General features: G+C 41.1%; 1 protein-coding gene across 1 annotated transcript in view; it reads left to right on the top strand.

Annotated features, from left to right (window-relative positions):
• The window catches only part of map2k2a (mitogen-activated protein kinase kinase 2a), an 84,609-nt gene that overhangs the window by 47,816 nt on the left and 18,285 nt on the right, over window positions 1–18,508 (top strand). Inside the window, exons 8-10 of the mRNA XM_080212657.1 lie at window positions 5,868–5,932; window positions 11,215–11,276; window positions 17,331–17,376. Coding sequence (XP_080068783.1) covers window positions 5,868–5,932; window positions 11,215–11,276; window positions 17,331–17,376 — 173 coding nt within the window. The remainder of the gene's footprint in view (window positions 1–5,867; window positions 5,933–11,214; window positions 11,277–17,330; window positions 17,377–18,508) is intronic.

Raw genomic sequence — 18,508 nt, 5'->3', positions numbered from 1 at the left:
AGAAGAACTGGATGATTTTGCATGCAAGTTCAAGTTGTGGAGTGAGATTCTCACTTTGTAAACTCTACTGCCAAAAGTCAAAGCGTACATGTTTGACCAAGTTTGCTTTAACTCTGATATACCTCTGGTTACTAAGACAAAGGGAGGGGTGTTATTTGTATACAAACTGTTCCCTAATTGTTTTTAATTTTTCTTTCAAAATCTAAAAGTGTAAAGCTACATTTCTATCTGAATGGCTTTTCTGGCATTTTGCTGATTTAGTTGTTCATCCATGTCCTGGTTTGCTTCTGTGATTTGTGCTGAAGAGCACCTCAATGCACTCCATTAAATTTTATAAGAGCTCATATTTCTCATACTTCTGCCAAAGGATTGTGAATTTTTGGAATTTGCTGCCCCAAAGTGCAGTGGATGCTGGGACAGTGAGTAAATTTAAGGAGTTAGACAGATTTTTGATTGGCAAAAGGTTGAAGGGTTATGGGGAGAAGGCAGGAAAATGGGATGAGGAGCATATCAGCTATGATCAAATTGCGGAGCAGACTCAATGGGCTGAATGGCCTAATTCTGCTCCTATACCTTGTGAATTTTTATTTGATTTGAATCGGAGGAACCGCATTCCCCATGTGTTTTTGCTACCACAAACATGATGGAGGCCACCGGTTGTTGTCTAGAATTTCCCACCCCTGACCTCAACTCTGCTTCCTCAGATGGACAAAAATCTGCAAGTCCATCAGCTTCAGAAATCTGGTTATTGGATAGAGATTCTGGCCTGCATACTCAGCAGTAGGGTTCTGTATTAAAGGAAACTGGAAGGTGTTATTCTAAAAACTTATGTCACACTTCAGAAGAGTTCTTGTAGAATTATCCAGTAGTCGCACAAATATATATATTTGTAGCATTGCTCACTCTTTAGTAACCTCTTTCCAAATTAAATAACAAGACTTATTTACTGTTTTGGAACCAGTGTGCAATGAGGAAAATTAAACTTTAACTTTGCACACCACTTCTAATGCATTATTTCAGATTGTTTCAACTATTGACAGTGTGCACCAGAACAATAATTCACACCAACATTGGATAAAGTTTCCAGCAAAATTGAACTGACCAGTTAGGGTCTTTGTATCAATATATCAAAATTTAAAATCTTTATTTTCTTTTATTGATACATACCGTTGAGGCATTCAGTTCTCTATCAAATCTAGATGTACTCATAACCCATCTAATTTGTACTGGAGTTAAAATCAGAACATAGAGCCCAATGAAAGAGTTCTGCCATCGTTGCACCATCTTTTTATTATCATTCTTGCACCAGTTGTGGACATCACTGGCTAGGCCAGCATATATTGCCCTTGAGAAGCTGGTGTTGAATAACCACAGTCCTTATGAAGTATGTGCACCTGCTATCCAGTTAGGGAATTCCAGGATTTTGACCCTGTGACAGTGAAGGAGTGGCAATATGTTTCCAAGTCAGGGTGGTATATCGCTGGGAGGAGAACTTGCACGTGAGGTTTTATCAGAAGAAGGTCATGCCTAGCAAATTTGATAGAATTTTTCGAAAATGTGTGGTTGAGGAAAGTGCCATTGATGTGCATTATAAGAATTTTAGCAAAGCTTTTGACAAGTTTCCATATGAGAGACTGGTTGAAGCACGTGGAATTCAAGGAAACTTGAGATGGATCCAAAACTAGTTTAGTAATAGGACATGAAAGATAGTGATAGGCTGTTTAAGTGACTGGAGGCTGGTGTTCAGTGGTGTACCACAAAGTTTGGTATTGGGTGCCTTATTGTTTATAATACGCATAAATAATATTGCTTATAATATGGGGGGAATGATAAGCAAGTTTGCAGATGATGCCAGGATTGGTAAGGTGGTTAATAGTGAAGAAGAAGATCATAGATTATAGAAAGATATAGATGGGTTGGCCAGATGGGCAGAGCAGTGGCAGATGGTATTTAACCCTGACAGGTGTGAGATGATGCACTTTGGAAGAAGTAACAAGACAAGGGACTGTTTAATGAATGGCAGAACACTAGAAGCTCAGAGAAACAGATGGGTCTTGGGGTACTTATTCACAGATCTCTGAAGGCAGCAGAGCAGGTGAACAGGATAGTTAAAGCATACTTGCTTTTATCATTCATGGCTTAGGGTATAAGAGTAAGGATGTATATGTTGTAGCTGTACAGAATGTTGGTTAGGTCATTGCTGGAATACTATGCATAGTTCTGGTCACTTCAGTGTAGGAAGGATGTGATCGCGGTAGAGGAGGTTCACCAGGATGCTGCCCAAGGTGGAATATTTGAGCTGTAAGGATAGACTAGATAGGCTTGGATTGCTCTCTGTAGAGCCGAGAAGGCTGAGGGGGGGACATGATTGAGGTGTATAAGATCATGAGGGGTATAGACAGCATGTGTAGTAAACAGCTGTTTCCCTTGGTTGGGGGGGTAATCATGAGGGGCCAGAGTTTTAGGGTAAAGGACAGGAGATTTAGAGGTGATTTGAAAAAAAAGTCACTGAGGGTGATGGGAATCTGGAATGCACTGTCTGGGAAGGTAGTGGAGGCCAGAACCTTACAACCTTTTAAAAGGATTTGGATGAGCGCTTGAAGTATCAGAACATTCAAGGATATTGGAGAAGTGCTGGAAAAAGGATTAGCCTGACTTGTGGTAGTAATTGTTGCTGCAGACTTGATGGGCCAAAGGGTCTTTTCTGCGCTGCATGACTAAGTGATGGTGTCCCCATGCATCTGCTGCCCTTGCCCTTGGTGTTAGAGATTGTGGAAGTGGAAGGTCTTGTTGAAGGAGCCTTGGCAAGTTGCTGCAGTTTTACACACATCTACCCCTGTGTGCTGGTGATGGAAGGAGTGAGAGTTGAAGGGAGGAGATGGGGTACCAACAAGTGCGCTGATTTTGTTTTGTGCTTTTAAACTGCTGATTAAAGGCATATGATAGAGGAAAAGTTGAGATCATGTTTTCATGATCTCAAAATATCCCCATGTGCTTTGCAAGCAATGTGATACTTTTGATGTATTGTTAGTTGAGAATGGAAAAAAGCAGATATAAAATGTCACTCTGCTTATCACTCATGTTCCTTTTTATGTGGAATTCCTGATTTGAAGAACCAGAATTTCTAAGAAGAAAATAACTAGTTTTATCAATGTTCAGCAGCAGAAAACACCAAGATCCTTTTAAAATGTAAAGAGCATTATTCTTGACAGAGCACATCCATTTGAATGTTATTGTTTTGTTCTGAGAGAGCTGGATTGCCAGAGACCCCAAAACACAAATTTGACTGCAGTAGATAGATATCTGCATATAAGTCCACCTTTGAAGCCTTCCACCTTCCTCCCAAAATAAGGGTCACCTTAAATGCCGAGTATAAAAGTGAACCACCCGTATGGGTAGTTGCCATCTTTGTCACTTGCAGAGTATGGATGTGTGCAACTCTCGCACATCTTTGAAACAGACCATATTGCCTGATTGATCCTCTGTACTCAGTCATGAGATACAAGATGTAAACATTAGTTTGTGGGGTGAAAGATTTTCTTTTCTAATGCAGATATAGCCTGTCATGGACGAAAAGGATGTGATGACTTGTACACTGAGTAAATGCAAAAACATGACTTTGAGACCAGAAAGTTGGAGTTATCATCAGTTGGATCAACTTATACACCATTATCTGTAGTAGTTCTGTATGTCTTTTGATCAGGGGTTAGAATCTAAATGATTAGGCCAGTCAAAAAAGCCAGTCAACCCTGGCCGACAAAGGAAGTTGAGAATTATATAAGATTAAAAGAAAATGTTTATGAAGTTGGCAGAAATATAAATAAACCTAAGAATTTTCTTTGGAATACTGAAAGAAAGAGCCAGAAACTGATAAAGAAAGGGAGAACGGAATATGAATGCGATCTAGCAAAAAGTATGAAAACAGACTGTAAAAGCTTTGATAGTTATGTAAAAGAAAGTGTTTAGCTAAGACAAATGTGGGTTCATTGCAGGCAAAGTCAGCAGAATTCATAATGGAGAGTAGAAAAATGGTAGAGAAGCTAAATGATTGCTTTGTGTCTGTTTTCACTAAGGAAAATGGGAAATCTCCCAGATGTAGAGATTCAAGAGACTAGGGAGAATAGAATTGAAGGAAATTAGTATAAATAAGAAGGTTGTATTGGAGAAATTAATGGGACTGAAAGTTGATAAGTTTGAGACCTGATATAAATTCTGGGATTTTACCAGCACGCCTGCCTCGATTCTGGAGGTAGGTGAGGCTCGGAGAATAACATTCTTCTTTGGCCTCAGGTAGAATCGTATGAACCTGGGGTGGGGGAGGGGGGAGATGATAGTAAAATTCTGTCCATGCATTCCAGAGTGTTGAAAGAGGTTTCTATAGAGACAGTAGATGCATTGGTGATCATCTCCCAAAATTCTATAGATTCTGGAATAGTTCCTGAAGATTGGAAGGTAACAAATGTCATTCCACTTTCAAAAGGGTGGAGGAAAGAAAACACGGGACTACAGATGTGAGTAATAGGGAAAATGTTGGAATCTATTATAAAAGATGTACACTTGAACAATCATGATCTGATTGAACTTAGTGAGCATAGATTTATTGGAAATCGTGTTTGATGAACCTGTTGGGTTTTTTGAAGATGTTAGGAACAAAATTGATAAAGGCGAGTCGATGGACTTTCACAAGGCTTTGGAACATATGGGATAGGAGGCAACGTACTATTATGGATTGAGAATTGCAAACGGGCAGAAAACAGAAGGAATTAATGGTCATTTGCACATTAGCAGGCTGTACCTCAGCCCCAGCTGTTCACAATATGTATCAATGATATGGATGTGGGAACCAAATGTAATATTTCCAAGTTGGCGGATGATATAAAGCTGGGGGGGGGTTGTGTATTGAGGGGAAGATGTAAAGTGGCTAGAGGAGAATTTGGACAGTTTTAATAACTGGACGAGAACGTGGCAGATAAAATATAATGTGGAAAAATGTGAGATAATCCATTTTGGTAGAAGGAACAGATGTGCAGAGTATTTCCAAAATGGGAAGAAACTAGAAAGTATAGATGTAAAAAGAGACGTGGGTGTTCTTGTCCATAAGTCACTGAAGGATAACATGCAGGTGCAGCAAGCTATTTTGGAAAACTAGTGGAATGTTAGCCATTATCATGAGGATTTGAGTACAAGGTTAGTGAGGTCTTCAACTATATAAAAACTTGGTTAGATCGCACCAGATTGTGCTGTTTCAGCTCCCTTTTCTCAAAGAATATTATTGCCATAGAGGGAGTGCAATGAAGGTTCACCTGACTTGTTCCAGGGATGATGGAACTGTCTTATTAAGAGAGATTGGGCAAACTGGGCCTGTACTCTTTAGTTTGAAGAATGAGATGATCTTGTTGAAACATACAAAATACTTAAAGGAGTAGACATTAGGATAGACGTAGGTAAAATGTTTCTCTTGGTTGGGGAGTCTAGAACCAGGAGACACAATTTAAAAATAAAGGGGTGCCACTTAGGACTGAGATGAGGATAAATTTCTTTACTCAGAGGGCTGTGAATCTTTGGCATTCTGTGACCCGGGGGGCTATGGAAGCTCAGTAATTGAGTGCCAGAGATTGACAGATTTCTGATTAACAACATAAAGGGTTATGGGACATTGACATTTGCTAGTCCTGATGAAAGGTTGTTTCCAACAATGCTTCCTGACCTGCTGCAAATTTCCAGCACTTTCTGCTTTTATTTCAAATTTCTTGCATCTGCAGTAATTTTGCCTTTGAACACAGGCTGAATTCATGGGTTCACAAGAGTGCATGTGTAGAACTGAGATGTCAGTACTTCAGCTGACCTGTTGCCTTTCTATTGTGCAGGACATGGGATGGACAATCGGCCAGCCATGGCTATTTTTGAACTTCTGGATTACATTGTTAACGAGGTTTGTATTTTTGTGTGTATGTTTATAGTAGAAAAGGCTCACTTTATCAATTATTAACAAAGGATAAATGTTTGTTGGCAGAATTCTAACTGTGTATGAAGGGTGATTGCCTTTTTGTGCTCTTGAATTGTCTATTTCTGCTTTGAAAATTTATCAGTTGGAAATTCTTTATTCATTCTCAGCTTGCCTATATTAGTTAGAGTTACATCTGGAAAACATTACATGTAATCCAGGAGATCTCTACATTTTATAATGGTTCACCAACATAGCTTTCTTGTTTTTATTCTCCATCCATTAACTTATGAAGCCCAGGATACCACCTGCCAAATAACCACTTTTTCAACATGTCCTGCTACCATCGAAATTTGTGCATGTCATCTTCCAAATCTCAGTTCCTGCATCAACTTTAGAATTTAACATTTATTTTATATTCACCTTGTTCTTCGTACCAAAACGTGTTGATTCCCATTTCTTTACTTTTACTTACCCACCAGATGTTTGGACTGCTCTTGGCGACCATGAAGCAGTGATTGAATGTGTAGCTGTAGGCCTTAACATTCCTTTGCTCAGAGGATGAAAACTCTCCACCTGAAAGAATGTGTCTAATGTAGCTAATGCTTTAGGACTGGCCTCAGAATCAGGCTATCTACCTGGAATACTTGTCATAGAAGTGGCGAATCTCTAAAGAGCAGGAGGAGGCCATTCGGTCCATCAGGCCTGCACCAATGACAATCCGACCCAGGCTCCACCCCAATAACTCCACATATTTACCCCGCTAACCCCATTAAGGGACAATTTAGCATGGCCAATCAATCTAATCCACACACCTTTGGACTTTGTTACTAACTAACACGCAACCACTCTAAGATCAGTACCTCCCTTCATAATCTGTTAAATGTGTGACGAGGGATTGTCTGCACTTCAAGAACTATTAGTGATCTAATCAAAATAACTACTAGAAACTCTCTCTGTAAAGCAACAAGTAACACTTCATCTAACTAACAGTAAACGGATTAACGAAACTATTAACAAACTGAAAAAAACACAATTTTAATGGAACGCTGTTTAGATAAATACAATTCCCACTTATTAACAAAAAAAAAACTTTTTAGTCGCTGTCAAATTTCGATCAGGTTTGTCATCTTCCGAGACCTTCTGTCTTCTTTGCTGATTCTCTTCTGTCTTTTTTGTTGGTACCTTTGTGATTGAGATGAGGCTTTCTTTTTAGATATAAGTGTGGCTGTTACACTGGCAGACAATTGCTGTGTGTCTCATTTCTCTCCCCCTGTCACCCCCACACCCCCACTCTCTCTCACTCTTCTCTCTCTTTCACACTCTGAGTGTGGAACTGGAACTCTGAGACACTGGTGGGTGTCGTCTATAGGCCCCCGAATAATGATCTGGAGGTGGGGCGGGCTGTTAACGCGCAAATAAGTGCGGCGTGCAGGAATGGAACAGCAATAATTATGGGGGATTTCAATCTACATATTGATTGGTCGACCCATGTTGGACGCGGTGGGCTCGAGGAGTAGTTCTTGGAACGCTGCCAGGATAGTTTCCTTGAACAGTGTGTGTTGGAGCCGACGAGGGAGCGAGCTATCTTGGATCTGGTGTTATATAATGAGGCAGGTAGAATTAGGGACCTTGTGGTGAAGGATCCTCTTGGGGAGAGTGATCATTGTATGGTGGAGTTTCTGGTGCAGATGGAGGAGGAGAAAGTGGGTTCCCGGACACACGTCCTTTGTTTGAACAGAGGGGAGTACGGTAGGATGAGAGAAGAATTGGCGAATGTGGACTGGGGGAGCGCGTTGGAAGGTAGGTCTGCTGAGGAGCAGTGGAGGATCTTTAAGGAGATCTTTCTTGGTGCTCAGCAGAAATTTATTCCGATGGTTAAAAAGGACCGTAGGAGGAGAGGTAATAAGCTGTGGATAACGAAGGAGGTGAAGGAAAGTGTTAAATTAAAAGCGGAGGTGTTTAGACCAGCTAAGAGTAGTGGGCGAGAAGAGGATTGGGAGAGGTTTAAATGTCAACAAAGATTGACAAAGAAGTTGATAAAGAAGGGTAGGAGAAACTATGAAGCTGGGCTAGCGCTTAATATAAAAAAGATAGCAAGAGTTTTTATAAATATATAAAAAGGAAGAGGCTGGCTAGGGTGAACGTTGGACCCTTAGAGGATGAGAGGGGGGACTTAGTGGTAGGGGATGGGGAAATGGCTGAGGTCTTGAATAACTTTTTTGTTTCGGTCTTCACGGAGGAGGACGTGAATAATTTGCCAGGTGTTAGCAATGGAAAGGTGGTAGGACTGGAGGGTCTCAATGACATTATTGTTACTAGGGGGGCGGTGCTCGACAGACTGGAGGGACTGATTGTGGACAAGTCCTCAGGACCGGATGGAATGCATCCGAGGGTTCTGAAAGAAATGGCGGAGGTGATAGTGGATGCCTTAATGGTTATTTTCCAAACCTCGCTGGATTCCGGGGAAGTGCTGGAAGATTGGAAAACGGCTAATGTTACGCCGTTGTTTAAGAAGGGTGGCAGGCAAAAGGCAGGGAATTATAGGCCGGTTAGTTTAACGTCTGTTGTAGGTAAAATGTTAGAATCCGTCATCAAGGAGGAAATAGTGAGGCATCTTGAGGGGAATTGCTTGATAGAGCAGACGCAGCACGGTTTCGTTAAGGGGAAGTCGTGTCTGACAAATTTATTGGAGTTCTATGAGGATGTGTCTAGGGCGGTGGATAGAGGAGAGCCGGTGGATGTGGTCTTTCTTGATTTTCAGAAGGCTTTTGACAAGGTACCTCACAAGAGGTTATTGCAGAAGGTAAGGGGGCATGGAGTTGGGGGTAGGGTGTTAGCGTGGATAGAGGATTGGTTGTCAAATAGGAGGCAGAGTGTGGGGGTCAATGGGTGCTATTCAGATTGGCGGTTGGTGACTAGTGGAGTGCCCCAGGGGTAGGTGCTGGGGCCTCAGCTATTTACCATTTATATAGATGATCTGGAGGAGGGAACCGAGTGTATGGTGTCGAAATTTGCTGATGACACCAAGATTGGTGGAACGGCAAATTGCGCGGAGGGTGTGGAGAGTCTGCAGAAGGATCTAGATAGGCTGGGCGAATGGGCCAGGAAATCGCAAATGGAATTTAATGTTGGCAAGTGCGAGGTGGTCCACTTTGGTAGGAATAATGGTAGGAAGGATTATTACTTACGTGGCGAAAAACTGCAGCAGGCGACGGTGCAGAGGGACCTCGGAGTCCTTGTGCATGAGTCGCAAAAACCCAGCCTGCAGGTGCAGCAGGTGGTCAGGAAGGCTAATGGGTTGCTGGCCTTCATAGCGAGGGGGATTGAATATAAAAGTAGGGAGGTCTTGCTGCAGCTGTGTAGGGCATTGGTGAGGCCGCAGCTGGAGTACTGTGTGCAGTTTTGGTCGCCGCACTTACGCAAGGATATTTTGGCCTTGGAGGGAGTGCAAAGGAGGTTTAATCGGCTGATACCAGAGTTGAGGGGGTTGAGCTATGAGGAGAGGCTGAATAAACTAGGCTTGTACTTGTTAGAGTTTAGAAGAATGAGGGGAGATCTCATTGAGACGTATAAGATGATGAATGGGATGGATAGGATAGAGGTGGAGAGACACTTTCCGCTCAAAGGACAGTAGGACTAGGGGGCACAGCCTCAAGATAAAGTAAGGGGGGGGGGGGGGGGGGCGGTTTAGAACGGAGTTGAGGAGGAACTTCTTCACTCAAAGGGTGGTGAATCTCTGGAATTCTCTGCCCGTTGAAGTGGTGGAGGCTGCCTCGCTAAATATTTTTAAGGTGCGTGTTGATGGGTTTTTGATAAGCGAGGGGATTAAGGGTTATGGGGAGAGGGCGGGAATGTGGAATTGAGCCACGACAGATCAGCCATGATCTTATTGAATGGCGGGGCAGGCTCGAAGGGCTAGATGGCCTACTCCTGCTCCTATTTCTTATGTTCTTATGTGCGGGTTAGGGTGGCCATCTAAGAAATTGCCCCTTAGTATCCAGAGATGCATAGATTAGAGGGATTAGTGGGTATAATACATCAGGATATGGGGGTAGGGCCTGGGTGGGATTGTGTTTGGTGCAGACTCGATGGGCCGAAGGGCCTCTTTCTGCACTGTGGGGTTCTATGATTCAATGTTTACTAAACTGTTACTCAACGGGTGCTGTCTGGAGCTGGGAGCTGTGGCTTTTATACCCCTCATGACATAGCAAAAATCCCCACAATAAGATTGATTTAAAGATTATCAAAACATCAAATTCAACTCTGATCAACTGCTGCTATTCAAATGCTTCTTTTGAGCAGATTAAAATTCAAAAGCAGCCTGTCGTCTTTGCAGCAATTACTGCCTAGCCTCTCAATACAATGTTTTGCTCTGTGTTCTGCACACCTGTATCTCTTTTAAAAACACTTTTTAAAAAACAGACCATGTAAAGCTTTCTGCTGTTAACAATTTTACAATTGTTTTATCATTTTACAAGCGCTATCTTCATTTACATTATGAAATAGGGAGCAGCAGCTATTTTACACATGGCAAAGGTCAGCAATGAAAATGAATAACTAATTAATCTCTTGAGGGAGCAATGTTGGCCATGAAAAGCTAAGCTTTTCCAACATGTCTTAAGTTAAATTGCTTTGCTTGACCAATAATTACACAACTCAAAGACTGACTTTATTTGAACAGCAGGAAGATGTTACATAACTTCAGTCTGAACACACAGACAGTTGTCAAGCTTACCTTTCCTTTGGTGCCCAAGCTACTGGAACAGAATCGCAATGACTTTATGCCATTTAAGTAACTCCTCCTAGTTTTTGCTTTCCAAGATATAAAATGTAATCCAGTGAACGAATTCTTACAACGAGGATTCATTTACTTAAATGTTCCTTTTATGTAACGATTTGTTTACAGATGGAAGTTGAATTACAGTAAGTCTCTGAGCTGGAATGCTGAGGTCACTGTTTACACCATCCATATGCTGATTGCTGAAAAATAATTGAGCTAGGAGGAAACATGACAACATAAATTGGTAGCAGTCACTGGAGCTGTCCAGAAGGTTTTTTTTAAACATTTATTTATTCTTTCCTGCCACGTTGATGCCGCAGACAAAGCCAACATCTGTTGCCCACCCTCAGTTACTCTTAAACTGATTGGCTTGCTCAGCCAGTGAACTGAGGAGCAAAATTGCAACAAGTATGGCCATCTAGTAGAGCAGTGTGCTGAGCAAATTATTATTTCCAGTATTTACTGAGTATTTTACTTTTCCTTCCAGCCTCCTCCTAAACTTCCCATTGGTGTATTTACACAGGACTTCCAAGAGTTTGTAAATAAATGGTAAGTAAATGCACGGCATGCTGTGTGGGAAAACTGGTACACAGGAGCCTCTCGTGGTCCTACAAGGGTATTTCATGTCTCGATTTGGTTGTTAGACCTTCACCATTCTGTCTTTGTCTTTCCCTTAACACAGCTAGCTTCATCTCATTCTTGTAAACTTGATATCTGATCACAGATATCTGCTACTGTTATTTTTTTTTGCTCTTCTTATGTAATTGAGAGAATCAGGAGGAAAAGTCGCCAGTGGTTGATGTCATACCTAGCCCAAAGGAAGATGATTGTGGATGTCGGAGCCCAATCATTCGCTCCAGGAGTTCCTCAGGGAAGTGTCTGAGGTTCACTATCTTTCAGTTGCTTCATCAATGACATTCTGTCCATCATAAAATCAGAAGTGGAAATGTTTGCTAATGATGATACAGTTGTCAGTACCATTTAAAAACTCCTCGGACGCTGACATAGTCCATGTTCAATCGCAACAAAACCTGGACAGCGTTCAGTCTTGAGCTGCTATTTGACAAATAACTGTCGGGCCACACAAGTGCTAGGCAATAACCATCTCCAACAGGAGAGAATCTAACAATCTCCCCATGACTTTCAGTGGCATTACCATTGCTGAATCCCCCCACTATTAATATTCTGAGGGTGACCATTGACAGAAAACAGAACTGGACTGTTATGGTGGCTACAAGAGCAGGTCGGAGGCTAGGAATTCTGCAGCAGGTAACTTGACTCCTGACTCCCCAAAGCCCATCCACCTATCTAAAAGGCACAAGTCAGAAGTGTGTTGGAATACTCTTCCCTTGGTTGGATGAGTGCAGCTCCAATCTCACTGAAAAGTCTTTCACGATCCAGAGCAAAGCAGCCCGCTTGCCTGGCACCTCATCCATTTCCTTAAACATTCACTCCCTCCACCACCAACACACAGTGGCAGAAATCTACACCACCTAAAAGATGAACCATAGCAACTCACTTTCAAAAACACCTTCCAAATCTGTGACTGCTACCACCTAAGGGACATGGGAAGCATGGTGCTATTATCACTGGGCTAAGATTCCAGAGACCTAGGGTACGACTGGGTACCAGAGTTTGATGGTGAAATTTGAATTCAATGAAAATCTGGAATTAATGATAACCATGAAACCACCTGGTTTGTTAATGTCTCTTATGGAAGGGAATCTGCAGCATTACCTGGTTAGGCCTATGTGTAACTCCAGACCAAAGATTGGCTCTTCAGTGCAATTGAGAGCAATTAGAGATGGGCGATAAACGCTGGCCTAGCCAGTGACAGCCACATCCTATGTACGAATTTTTTAAAAATGCTGCTTCAGCCTCTGGGAATCTTAACTGTATTCTTGTATGTACTGCAAAGATATTTTATGATGATGTGGGCTGAACATGGTACTCAACTCATGATAAATATAAATAAATATCTGCTATATTACAAATGCACTGAATTAGGAGCATGAGTAGGCCACTTAGCTCCTCAAGCCTGCTCCACTATTCAATAACAATAACTTCAAATCCGCATTCCTACCTATCTACCCCCTGGTTAATCCGGAATCTATCTAGCTCTACCTTTAAAAAAAATTAAAAACTGCTTCCACTGCCTTTTGAGGAAGAGTTTCGGAGAGTCATAACCCTCGGAGAGAAAGATTCTGCTCATCTGTCTTAAATGAGTGACCTCAAGTTCTAGATTCTCCCACAAAAAGAAACGCCCTCTCCAAATCCATCTATCATTACCTTTCAGGACCTTAAATGTTTCGAGCAAGTCGTGCTTTATTCTTCTAAACTCTCGTGGATACAAACCTAACCTTTCCCCATATGACAACCTGCCCATTCCTGGAATTAGTCTAGTAAACCCCCTCTGAACTGTTTCTCATGTATTTACATCTTTGCTTAAATAAGGAAACCAAAGTTGTATACAATTCTCCAGATGGGGTCTTACCAGTGTCCTGTACAACAGAAGCACAGCCTGCCTACTTTGGTAATTGATTCTCCGCACAAGAAACAGTAACATTCTGTTAGCTTTCCACATTACTTGCTGTAACTGCAAGCATGGCTTCTAACGTTTTCCTTATGACAGATGATAGGCTAACTGACCTGTAGTTTCCCACTTTCTGTTAGCAGTTATGTTTACTGGTTTCCAATCTAATGGAAACTTCCCTGAACCTAGGAAATCGTGGAAAATTAAAACTAATGCATCAAAAATCTCACTGATTACATCCTTCAGATGAAGTCCATCTGGATTCTGGGATTTGTCAGCCCACGGCCCTAACAATTTGCTCATACCACTTTTCTGTTGTAATGATAATTTTCCTGAATTCCTCCCTTGTATTTCCTGATTTAGAGCCATTTCTGGGATATTCCTTGTGTCCTCTATAGTGAAGACCAGAGTTAATAACTTTCTAATTTATCCACCATCTCCCTAGTTTTCATTATCAATTGCCCAGACGTACTTTTTATAGGATCAAAGCTCATTTAGCTAAACTATTTAAATATCTATAGAAGCTCTTCCTATCCATCTTTATGCTACTAGCAAGCCTTCAATCATACACTAATTTTTCCTTTCCTACTAATCTTTGTTATTCTTTGCTGTTCTCTGTATATTATTTCCAATCTGGTAAGCTGCCACCAGTCCTTGCACAATTGTGTTTTTTCTTTAGGTTTAAAGTCTAACTTTTTCAGTTACTATGGATGATGGGCCAGCCCCCTCTTGGAATTTTTCTTTCTCATTGGAATGTCTATTCTGTGTATGCTGAAATATCCCTTTAAATGTCTGCCACTGAACCCCTATCGATCTATCCCTTACCACATTTGCCAATTCACCTTAGCAAGCTTTGCTTTCATGCCCTTATTTAAATAAACAGAAGAAATTAATGATATGATGGCAATTCAGTGATCCAGCACCTTATTTTGTATAGGAATTTTTTCCATCATTACAATAAGCACCATAAAAGGCAATTTCCCTCTGGTAGTGTGGTTTGCATTCGTCCTGCTTCACATGTGTAATTCTGGGAACAATTAATTTTTTGCAGTGTCTGTTGGTACAGCTATGTAACTGTAAACTCAGCTGTGGATTATACTATATACTATTTCTCTTGTGTTTTGCTAGGATGCAGTTGTATTGGGTTCACCTTCATGTTTTAATAACCAAGTACATTCCTGTTGTTGAATTTTTCATTCTGAATTTCCACATTATGAATTTTTGTCAATGTTTTTGGAACTTTTCCCACTGTAGAGTTAAATCTGGGCTTTAAATTCTGGTACAATTCAGTTGGGATTGAGTCAGGCTATGGCCTGATTGTTGTGGTTTATGTTTGCTGGCAGGCAGTATTATTGAATTGGACATACTTCACTTTCTGTGCAGCACTCCAATGGCAGCCATTTGATCAAATTCAGTGTTTGTTCCACGTGCTCAGTGTTCAAACTTGATGAGGTGTTCAAAATTATTACAGGGTTTTGGTGAGGTGAATAAGCAACAACTCGTTGGTTAGTAAGTAGCTAGAATTAGAGGGGATAAGTTGGGGGAAAAAATTACAAGCAAGATAAAATGTAGAATTCCTACCAAGAAAAACGGTCAACCTTGACATTTTTAGTAGAAAAGTAGATGAATATGTGAAAAGGAAAATGCTGTGTCCTGTAGAAACCACTCCAGCATGCTCTGCGGACAGTGAGTAAACTGAATGTGACGGTCCTCTTTTGAATTAAGAAATCTTTGTTGTTAGGCCACGGCTTGTAATGAAATACTCCTGTCTGATTTTCTGCTGAGGCTTGTTCTCCACACATGCGACCTCCTCGCACTCGATCTCTCTCTCTCTCTCTCTCTCGATCTCTCTCTCTCTCTCTCTCTCTCTCTCTCCCTCTCTGTCTCTCTCTCTCTCTCTGTCTGTGGCCCTCCCCCGCCCCTCTCTCTCTCTCTCTCTCTCTCTGTGCCCCCCATCTCTCCCTCCCTGTCCCTGTCTCTCCCATCTCTCCCTGCTCCCCCCACCTATGTTTTAAGTAATTAGCTATTTAAATCCCATTTGATCTGTCATCTGCATTCTCTTAACTTGCTTTATAGCTTTAAAGTTTTCAAACTGTCTCAGTTGTATTAACTTGCACTTGTTAACTTCTATATTACCCACAGATTAGATGCAGTAGTCTTGTTCACGTTATCCTTGCATAATGATCATAGGTGAATAATGTTCAAGGTTAAACTCTAGATCCCAAGTTTACTGGTAGTTTTGATAAACTGATCTTGGTTTTCAGCTATTTTTAGAATCTTACATTACCTATAATTACCTATCTGTAAAAGATACTGAGAATAACTAGAAATAATGCCACTCCCCGCTCTCCTGAAACTTTGGAGATTTGGTTGAGTTCAATCCCATCAGCACCAATGACATTGCATGCATGAAGGCAATGGGTGCTAGTAGATAGTATTGTTGCTGCCCACATTTCTGCTTCCTGTAAAGCTGGATAAATATTACAATCCAAAGATGGGGAGCTGGGATGCTGCCATCACTCGGGGTTCTTCTGTCTGCATTTAAGTTCCCCTGACGGGATATGTAGATGGCATTAGGAGAGACTTGGCCATGTCAAGTATTTTCCTAGACTTAAGGAACAGCAATCTGTCTGTGGTAAAAGAAGGCTGATGTTCATAAACCATGTTCCAGCTGAACTGCAATCTGTTGATTGTTCTGGTGAAGCACCTTATGACTATGTTAGAGGCACTATATAAATGCAAGTTGTTACTCATATGTTTTAGTATTAGATTACTGAAGAAGTGCATGTGTCTGTGCTGGATTTTAGGACCTCCGTTTTCATGTGGAAGTTTGGTGCTAACTTGAATTACATTTGAAAACTTTATGGGTTATTGGTTTATTTAAGGTTGTGGCTGCCACTGGCCAATGATCCCTGTGATCGGCAGTTTTTCAGGATTTTATGGTTGTACATTGATTTAAAGCTATCTTCGTGGGAAATATTTGGCCATTTTATTGTGTTACATTTGTTATGGTGTTTCAATATGATTTGTTATTTTGTATTTTTTTAAGTACAAAATTTGCTATCATTTTAAATTATAAATGCTGTATATCCTGTGTATAGGAGAGTGTTGTGGAGATGCCAGGGTTGGACTGGGGTAAACACAGTAAGAAGTCTCTCAACACCAGGTTAAAATCCAACAGATTTATTTGGTAGCGAAAGCCACTAGCTTTTGGAGCACTGCTCCTTTGTCAGGTGAGTGGGAGTTCTGTTCACAAACAGGGCATATAAAGACACAAACTCAATTTACAAAATAATGATTGGAATGTGAGTCTTTACAGGTAATCAAATCTTAAAGGTACAGACAATGTGAGTAGAGAGAGCGTTGAGCACAGGTTAAAGAGATGTGTATTGTCTCCAAACAGGGCAGCTAGTGAGATTTTGCAAGCCCAGGCAAGTCATGGGGGTTACAGATGGTGTGACATGACCCCAAGATCCCGGTTGAGGCTGTCCTCGTGTGCAAAACTTGGCAATCAGTCTCTGCTCAGCGACTCTGCATTGCTGTGTGTCATGAAGGCCGCCTTGGAGAATGCTTACCTGAGGATCAGAGGTCGAATGCCCATGACCGCTGAAGTGTTCCCCAACAGGAAGAGAACACTCTTGCCTGGTGATTGTCATGTGGCCTTCCCAACACATGACAGCGCAGAGTTGCCGAGCAGAGACCGATAGCCAAGTTCCGCACGCGAGGGTGGCCTCAACTGGAATCTTGGGTTCATGTCACACACAACTTCCACTTTCCTGACAAAGGAGTGGCGCTCCAAAAGCTTAGTGGCTTTTGCTACCAAATAAACCTGTTGGACTTTAATCTGGTGTTGTGAGACTTCTTACTATAGGAGAATGTAGCAGGCCATTTATATGTAGATAAATTTTGTATTTTAATTACGTACAATAAATAGTTATATCAAAAGGAAATAATTGTGAATATGCTTGATTTTTTTATTGCAATTCTGCTGAAGGACTCTGAGGTTGGCTTTGCATCTTCAACTCATCTAGAATGTTGTGCTGTTTACTAATTAAAATGTTTAATTGCAGCTTATTCAAGAATCCAGCTGATCGAGCAGACTTGAAACTACTTATGGTGAGTGAAAGTCCTTCAAGGTTAGACCTTCACTTATCAATTTGCACTTACTCTGTGGCATTTTAAAAGTGGTAGCATTTTTTCCAGCCTGATTATTCTGCTTAAAATGGCACTCAAGCTTCTGCCCTCCACAGAATTATTGAGATTTGTGTCTTTATTACGTAGAAATAAGCTATTTGGCCCGACTGGTCTATTCCTTTTTTCCATCCGTGCTTCCCCTTTATGTAACTAACTACTCCTTGTTTTAGCAAATTCCACATTATGGACACTGTGGGTAAAGGCATTTCTCCTGGATTCCCCAGTGGATTTTCTCTTGATTTCCAAAACAGTAGAGAGCCTAATAACTAGACAGACGGTCATTTTGTTTTGACGGGTCTCGTGTTTATTTTGGCCAGTTAACCGCTACATGTTAAAATCAACTCCTGTTCTAATTCTGTGCAGCCGGTGGTGGAGTGCTAAATAATTAAATTAGATAATGATCTGAGTTGGAAAAATACAGCTCTACAGGTGAAAGATTACTGAAATATAATGCACTCCAATTGATTCTTTTTAATTTGTTATCAAGGGGCTCCCTAAATTTTAACTGGGAGTGCTTTGCTGTTTTTCTGTTTTCAGATTTTGTTGAATTCTGTTCTGTGTGTTCAGTTTGTTACACAATGTAACACAATGCCTTGGTTTTCACTTGCTGTGTATTGTAGTGAAGCCTGTGATACCAAGATAATGCAGTAAGAATTGAAAGTTGAGTTGAGAATTGTCAGAACAATTTCCAATTTGAGTTGGCTGTGATCAGATACTCTGCTGGAAAACTTTCAGATTTACTGGAGTCAAATTAACAAAATATTACACTTCTTAATCTATGTTATACCTGTGAGATATATCAGGCCAAAAGTTTGATGCAGTGGCAATCACTGTCAGATTGCCATTCTACTCTGTTTTGCTAATCCCTTAGTCTGGAGTGGCACATTTCTCGCCCAGATCTCCAGCTCAGGCCTGCTGAGAAATGTATAGCTCAGCTGTTCCTGGTAGTCTTAAAACAAGGCTCCGGAAAGTGAACTCATGCCTCCTTTTTATGGCATTAGCTGCTGTAGACCGGTATATTTTAATGCTCCAGAAACTTTGACAAGTTAGGAAA

The sequence above is a fragment of the Carcharhinus amblyrhynchos genome, chromosome 26 (assembly GCF_965287045.1).
Source record: "Carcharhinus amblyrhynchos chromosome 26, sCarAmb.v2.hapA, whole genome shotgun sequence".
In the NCBI taxonomy this organism is placed as follows: Eukaryota; Metazoa; Chordata; class Chondrichthyes; order Carcharhiniformes; family Carcharhinidae; genus Carcharhinus; species Carcharhinus amblyrhynchos.
This window is presented reverse-complemented; position numbering and strand designations above follow the sequence as displayed.